The 8457-nt window shown below is 38.9% G+C and overlaps 1 protein-coding gene across 1 annotated transcript; it reads right to left on the reverse strand.

Moving 5' to 3' along the window:
• On the reverse strand, nt 1–2343 carry LOC103445353 (cytochrome b561 and DOMON domain-containing protein At4g12980-like). The gene is made up of 3 exons (XM_008384349.4): nt 1618–2343; nt 948–1202; nt 1–544 (listed from the first exon to the last, which is right to left on the reverse strand). The coding sequence occupies exons 1-3, from the start codon at nt 2236–2238 to the stop codon at nt 254–256; spliced, it is 1167 nt and encodes a 388-aa protein (XP_008382571.3). The 5' UTR covers nt 2239–2343; the 3' UTR covers nt 1–253.
• Between the last annotated feature and the right edge of the window lie 6114 nt (nt 2344–8457).

The raw sequence follows: 8457 nt of genomic DNA on the forward strand, positions 1-8457 counted from the left end.
TTTTTGGAGAAAAGTTGGAGTCTCAATTTCACTAAATTATACAGAACATAAATTAAACAAACTGGGAATCTGCACACTCTAGCACTCTGTATGTACATACTAAACAATAATCATAAACAATTTAAACCATTATACAAGCAAGGGAGAAGGAAGAAATTGTGAGGGCTGCTGATATTACAAAATCAGTATCTGCCATGGGACAGATCTGCTGTAGTTTGGTATGATCATACTTTTAGCCGCTGCGCGCGGCAGCTCAGCCTTGTCCGTTGTTGAATCCATCATACGGCTTGGTGGACTTACTTGACTTTCTCTTCAAGACTAAAATCCAAGTAATTGCTTCCAATAACAATGCAATTGCGCCCAATGCAATGATCACAATTATGTAAGCGGATTTCCAATGCTTAGCAGGATTTAGTATGTCTAGGCCTTTGAACACATTTATAATGCCCAGGACGAGAATCGTGTATCCGAGACTGTGGTGGTAGATGTTCCAGTAGAACCTGAACTTGTGCTCCTTCTTCGGCCTCAAGAACAATGCGAAAATCTGTAAGATCCAGAGATGGAAATTCGGATTAGATGAAAGCAGTCCGAAATTAAGTACCACGAACAAATTAGTCAGCCTTGTTTTGACACTATGCTGCCTTCGGTAGCCATGAAGATTGCATCAGAAAACAGAGATGATCTAAATCCAAAACTTCATTAGTAGTTTTATCACTTAGCACTAAAACAGCATTATAAATTATTATAAATTTGTAAACTAAGTTGTAAGAACCACATTAAGTTAGTGTAGGTAAAACAGGAATGGAATTTTGTAGACATAAGCCACATTGACTAGAACGGATGTGCTCTCCTTATGAATCAGAGTTCCGATCCCCTTCTCGCAGTTTAGATTATTAGTTTAGAGTACAATATCGTTTGTGTCAAGAGAAACAAAGAATGGAATTTACCTGCAGAGTTGCTAAGGCAAACAGAGTGATTCCGATGTTACGGTGATGGGTGTAAACCACCCCCTTGGACTCACTTCCGAGCTTAATTCCGGTGGCCCAGCCGGCGACACCGATTGCATAACCAGATACCTGGCAGAATATATGAAGATAAAACCAAGCTGGATCGGCAGACGGAAAAGCCCTCAGGTATCTTGCAACGATGATTCCAATTGGAAACAACAGTCCCCAACTCACAGCATTCAAAATTCCATGGATCTGAATCACACAAAAGGAGAATAAACTTTGTCAATTTTGATTCCCAACTCAAATCTAGCTCAGATTCTCACAACTTGCACAAAATCAAAACCAAATCTTCATTAATGCACACTTTCACTTTACTCAAAGTTATAATCTTTAAGCCACTACTCAAATAAAGCAACCTTCTTTTCCTTGTAAAGATTCTCGAACTTTTTGGCTAATTGTTTGTAGTTCAAGTGGTTAAGAGTTTACTCGTACACGTGACTGATTAATAACATCTATCCATGTATACAAGTCGTATAATACGAGGGGTTAATAACGTTTACCCCACAAACAATATCCTGAGTCTAAATCCTCTCATCCGTATCGCTTGTATAAAAAGAGGAAAAATAAATCTCAACATTAAAAATGGAAATTTAGAGATTCAACTCACATTTCTCTTCTTCATCTTCGAACCCCCGCTGGCGGTTGTGGTGGTGGTGCCGCCGGTCAAGCTCAGAGTCCCTTTCGCGTTAAGATTCGGCATCAGGAAGTCGTGTTTAGCCGGAAACCCATCGGTAACAGAGGGCCCCACCTGCCAAACCTGGTTCACCTTCTCCTTCTCTACCTTCAACTTCGCAAACAGCCTGTAAACGCCGCCGGACGACTCGGCGGCAGTGTCCCACACGTTGAACGACAGTTTCGACTCCACAATATCCTTGTACGAGCTGATGCTGAAGGTTTTAACGTCCATAGAGCCGTCGGACTTCTTGTAGGCGAGGAGGGTCTGGGACCCAGCCATCCCGGTAGCCTTCGGGTTGATGGCCCAGGCGATCCAGCCTTCGGTTTTAGAGGGTGGGGCGATGAAGGCGATGGAGAGGGTGGAGTTGGCGGGGTCGTAGGTCCAGTGGAGGAAGGAGCTGAGGACGGGGAGGTCGGCGCATTTCGAGTAGAGCTTGTTGTTGGTGAAGGTTTGGGAGGTGCAGGTGAGGGAAAGCGCGGGTGAGATTAGCAAAAGGAGGGTGAGTGGTAGGAATATTGGGAGAGAAGAGGAGGAGGAAGAAGAAGAAGCCATGGATGAGTATAACTGCTAAGTGGTGGTTGATGAACAAAGGCTTTCCACTAACTTTGGCGCAATTTATACAGAGCGACAGTTTTGGGAATTACTTAGGACGAATAGAGTGCGGGTGGGTCTACTGTATACAGATGGACTCAGCCATTTATACATTACCACGTGGGGAAAACTTAATAAACGGGGTTGAATTGCACTAATAGCTCCAGTATGCTTTTACTTCTTGCATTTTAGTCCCTGAAGTTTCATATCGTTAGCAACTCAACGAGGCCAACCCAGTCTATCTAATCTAAAAGCATTTCTAAAGAAGATGTCAAATTTTAAACATCAAAATGATATTTAATGGCTTATGTGGTAATTTGACATTTTTGTAAAATATTATGCCCCCCCCAATATGTTAAATAATGATGTCATTTAATAAAAAAATTTATCTTTTTGTGGGGTCCAATAATTGAGTCGACAAATCAAATACTTAAAAATACATAACAACATTTATTATATATTATATTAAATTTGACATCTTCTGTCAAATTTGATAGCAAAAGAGTTTGCCTTCAATTGACTCATCGCCACGTAAGAAACTACAAGCTCGGTTGGAGAGAGTTTGTTGTCATTTTTTACTGTTGTATGTCTACATGGCAATTTTGACTTCTCCTTTGGAGATGCTTTAATGAGGCAAAATTTCATCCAAGCTGGATATTTAGGTTTTTATTGGCTTATTATATTAACACCCTACAAATTGTTGAATAAACCCCACATACTTAATACACCCCACATTTGCTTTTTCACTTGAAAATTACCTTAATGCACCCCATATACTTCTTCATAATACCCTCACACCCTACATTCTCAATATACATCTTATATTTTCTACATACACCCCACATTTCTCAAATCTTATAATACTCATTTTTAATTTTCATAGACTGAATCTAAACATTTGAACGTTTTGTTTGCCGAATGATTTCAAATCATCTAAGAGCCATTGATATTTAATACTATATGAACAGATGCAACTCAATTTCATGCGCGTGGCTGTCTAACATTCAATTGAAATAGATTCCTATAGTTGCTGTACATTTTCTCAAGGGTGGCCGCATAAAATGTTGCCTTTCTTAATCGCTAAACTTTTCTCTTGGGGATGATAAGGTGGGTTTTCCCAGACATATATTGAAGAACTAGGTCTCCATCTTTTCTTTTCTTTTTTTGTCGAAAAGAACTAGGTCTCTATCTTTCTAATACAAATAACATAAAAGAACCAACAAATTTGATGGAGATTGGCACCAAATGATTCCATTAGACCTTCAAAATTACCTTCTCTCAATACATGTGGAAGGTATATCGATTTCGTGTTCCATTAATCAAAAATAATTTTTCTCAATCAACATGTTTGTAGTTTCATTGGTTAGGGTTTCGTTCAACAATGGAGGGTGAGAGGGGTTTTGATAGTTGAATAAGAGAAATAATACGCTCAAGGTGATTTAGGGTGTATTTAGATTTTTTTTTAAAACCTAATAAGGTCAAAATTATCATTACATAGTGGAGTAAATAAGTTATTTAATATTAAATTTTAATGTGGGGTGCATTCAACAGTTTGTGGGGTGCTAATATAAAAAACCGTTTTTATTTTTGTCTTTATAATTCCTTTTTTCATTTTCGTCCTTGAAATTTGTTATGTTTTCACTTTAAAACCAATTTGTCGTCTAAACTCTTTGCATCTCTGTAATTTAAGGTATGCTGCATACCGTATGCAACAGTTTGGTCTATATCTTTCAAAAATTACACTTGAATACTTTGAAGTTACAATTTTGTTAAAATTGGGGTCTATGAAAGAGTCGTCCCTCTCCTTGGCATTGAGCATACATATCAGTTTCATTTGACCTACACAAACACATCAACTTCATATCAGACTTATTAAACCCAAAAATAATTTGTTTTAAATGGAAAATAGAGTAAAATTGGGGCAATAAATTGTTGGAAAATATTAATATTTATGTTTATTTTAGTATTTGAGTTTTCCTTGTTAGTTTAGGATCTGGGCCTAATCCATTTCTAGTTAGGGTTTCTTAGGTTTAGTTCTCTATAAATATTGCTTGTAATTTAGTTTGAGAAATAAGTCATTCACAATGTAACCCTCTTGGAGTTTATGTAGCCGTCTCGGCGATTTTGTAGTGTTTGATATCAATAATATTTCTAGTTTTGTAATTCGTTTGTTTGTTCATTGTGGTATGTGCATTCTGATATTCAACTTGGTATCAAAGCATGTTCGATCCTTAGGGTTCAATCCGTTCTCGTTGGTATCAATTTGTTTGCCTTTGTCGTCGTTTGTTTTAGATTTGTTAGTTGATATTGATTGTTTGCAAGGAAAAGAAAAATGAAAGAGAGAGAGAGAGAAAAAAAGGTTTTGCTTGCAGAGAAGAAGATTCCCCAGCAAATAAAAAAAAGGGGACAAAGGAGAAAAGAAAGGAAAAAAAAAAACGAACCACGGAAAGGAAAAAGAAGGAAGAAAAAAGGGAAAAGAAGGAAGGAAAAAAAAATATGGTTGTTGTGTTTTGAGGTTTAGGGCCCACGTGATGCTGCTGTTTGGCCTTGTTTCTTTAGCTTGTTGTTGCCTTCTACAACGATCACTCGAATGTTTGGATTGATGACCATTCGAGTGACGTTGTGGACATAATAAATTGGATTTTTTGATTGTTTATTCGGAAGTTGGAATTTGCATAGGCATTGGCATCGACATTGGTATTAGAATTGGCATCGGCATTAGTATTTGTATTGGCATTGACACTGGAATTTGGAGTCTTGCATCCACATCTACTTTGACAAACCCATGTCATGTACCGCCATGGGTTTGACGGGGGGTGTCGGAAAATATTAATATTTATGTTTATTTTAGTATTTGGGTTTTTCTTGTTAGTTTAGGATTTGGGCCTAACCCATCATAGTTAGGGTTTATTAGGTTTAGTTATCTATAAATATTGCTTGTAATTTAGTTTGAGAAATAAGTCATTCATAATGTAGCCTATTGGAATTTATGTAGCCGTCTCGGCGATTTTCTAGTGTTTGATATCAATAATATTTCTAGTTTTGTAATCCGTTTATTTGTTCATTGTGGTATACGCAATCTGATGTTCAACTTAAATAAACCCAAAAATGAACACGACCAACTTTAGGGAGTAACTGCGAAACTGCATCTTTTAATACATTTTAGAACATTTGGATTTATTATTAGAATAGAATCTGGTCGATTTTAATTGGGAATTTTGGGATTCTATGCCTACTCTACAGCGATTTTTAGCCTACCTGATGTGACTGGAATGAGTTGATGCAAGTTTTAGGTCACGATGATATCAAGTTTCATTCTTTTATGCTAGAGAATTGTTATTAATAATTCAAAAATTTTATTCTATTATCTTTACAAGTGTTTTTTTTTTTCTAATTATAAAAAATTTAGAGTGCCAAATGAGATTATTGAAGTGCTGATAACAAATTATTCAAGCAGTTGTGGTGAATGACAAATTAAAATTATTTGGGTAGTAGATCCACAACAATAGGAATTCCTAAACCCTCAAACTTTGTTTGGTACTTTTGTTACATCTTGTTAAAATATATAAATTTCAAAGAGCAGATCCTAGATTAAATATCGTTAAATTTTTGGGCGCGGTAAACATGAAATGGGATGCAACAACACATGCAGCACTTCAAGCCAAAAGAATTGTTTATAATCCCGGTAAGAAAGCAATTGCATACATGATTGCCACAGTAGGGGGTTGCGGGTTTGCTGTCCTCGGATGCCTCTCCTGTTGATATCTCTTTATCTAATTTTTTGACATGTGTCTTTACACTTAACAGAGAATTGACACTATTAAGTCTTATTAAAAAACAATTATAAAAAAAAAAAAATACCACTCATCTTTTAACCCAGTTCGGTGACACAGCTGAATCCTACATACCACCAAAAACACCTTCGGTCTTTGTACCCCTCTTCAACATCTCAACACACAACTTGGAATGCACCTTCGTCAATCTAAATGATGTATGTGGAGCCAAAAATAATCAAGAAGAATTTGGAGACGACATGTGGATTTCTGGATAAATAAGACAAAATTACCCTCGATGCACACCGGAACTTCCACGGGCAAGCAACGGACAATCACGACTCAATCAAGGTAAAAAGTGATCAAAATAGGTATTTATTCAAAACTTATTTCATCCATCCTCATCAAATCATCTCCACAAGGTAACCCTCAATTTTTCATTCAAATTAGGATCAATTACATAAATTCATTGATTAATTTCTTAATTAATTAATTAATTTTCTAATTGATTGCAAGATATTATTTTGACATAATATCTTGCAATTACACCCAAAAATCACTATAAGTGGCTGTACCCTTTTTCTTCAAATAAGGGTGTGCCACACCCCTATAAATAGCTCCCATTTCTCCCAAAAACCTAATTCCAATTCTTTTACAAAATTCTCCAAATTTCTCTAAACATTTTGCCCTCAAATTCTAACTTTAGCATCGGAGGTTCTTCGGCCAAAGCCCCCCCATTCATCGTGGGTGCGTGAGGCTCTTGGCCTTGACTTAAGGTGTTAATTGTTTTGCAAGTGCAATTTCGTCCAAAAAGAAGAAGGCGGAAATTTGCATCCACAATTTGGTGCTTTCATTGAGAGTTTGAGTCACGCACTCGTTGAAGACTCTCGCATTCAAGGTTTTTCGTTTTCTTGTTCATTTGTAGATTTTTCGTACGTTCTTATTCTTGGAATTTTTATTTATAAAAATTCTTAGATAAAACGTAAAAGAGAAGTACAATGACAAGAGATTTGGAAACCTCGACGAACGGAAATTCGAATGTTCAAGAAATAGGACCACGACGATCCACAAGACTCAACACGACGATGAGTGGAGCGACACCTCCCCCACGGGGCATAACCGTAGCGACCACCACGGTAGCCACCCTCGGCAAGGTCCATGGTGCCATGACCACGGCCCAAGCTGTGCCATTCAAGCCAACACGGGCCCAAGCCCAAGGCGAGGCGACCCGAGTCACTTAAGCCCAACGCGAGCCCAACATGTTGCTGAGCCGAGCCCTAGCCTCGCACCCACATGTACTGCACTCTAAGCAGCCCACTCCAGTGGCCTTCCAAGCAGCCCAAATCGGTCCAAGACCGATTCAACCGTCCCGGCTCCAAACTTTTGGGCCAACAATTGAACCGAGAGCATTTTCACCTCATTTCTCTACTGATTTGACATTTCCCAACTCAAATCTTACGCCTGGAGTCTACCACACTTCCACTACTTAAGGAGATGCATTCCTTCCAAGCTCTTCCAACCCAAATGGAGAACAACACTTGTCTCGACAAGTCATAGAGCTGACGAGTGCCCTTGCACAACAAACGACCTTGGTGAATCAACTTTTGCAGCGCATCGAGATGCAATGTGCCCCAGACGAGGTCTCCCAAAGTAGGACAACGTCTGACAAAGAACCTCTCTAGTAGTGTCCCGGTAAGCAGCCACTCAACTAGCCACGAATCGAGCGTTCGGGCAATGTACATTTTGGAATGGGCCCCAAGATAGCGTATACTCTCGTTTTAGCACGCGAAGGAACGTGCACTCTTGACTAGGCCCACGGAAGAGCATATATTCATGGTTGGGGCCTCACTTTGATAGTCAACATGAACAACCTTCCAGGTGAAATGTTCATTTGTGGCTAGGCTCGTAAGGAACATCATCCACCTCACATTAGAGTAGGCAGCACGAATGACGGAGAGAAGCAGTCACTCAGTTCGGATTAAGTTCAATAAGCAGCTTGCGAAGAATTCCCTCGCATACTAGGAACGAACCACATGCACCGCTGCCGTGGCATAGACAAGTCGAACACGTAGAAGAGAAGGTCAAGATTGGGGGTAACTGAGAGCTCCGCTACCCCTAACAAAGGCAGATTCATGAAGAGGTAGAGATGCCCTTAAAAGAGCAATTACGTGATTTCCAACGTAACGAAGTGCTACGACGAGACATGACCAATATAAGCAGGTCATCCTTCATGGACGAGATCGAGCAAGTAAAGCTTTCATGCAAGTTTAGCATGCCACTTTTCGCATCATTCAAAGGAGATGGAAACCCGAAGAGGCATTTGAAGCACTACCGAAGCGCGATGATCATTTATTGGAACAATGATGCTCTTATGTGCAAAATATTCGCCCCCATTTTATAGGGCGAG

The sequence above is a fragment of the Malus domestica genome, chromosome 10, assembly GCF_042453785.1.
Source record: "Malus domestica chromosome 10, GDT2T_hap1".
NCBI lineage: Eukaryota > Viridiplantae > Streptophyta > Magnoliopsida > Rosales > Rosaceae > Malus > Malus domestica.

Coding starts and splice junctions, on each gene's coding strand:
- LOC103445353 (XM_008384349.4), bottom strand. CDS start 2,238: ATGGCTTCTTCTTCTTCCTCCTCCTCTTCTCTCCCAATATTCCTACCA. Junction 1,203..1,617: donor CGAAGATGAAGAAGAGAAAT/GTGAGTTGAATC, acceptor TGTGTGATTCAG/ATCCATGGAATTTTGAATGC. Junction 545..947: donor TTGCCTTAGCAACTCTGCAG/GTAAATTCCATT, acceptor TGGATCTTACAG/ATTTTCGCATTGTTCTTGAG.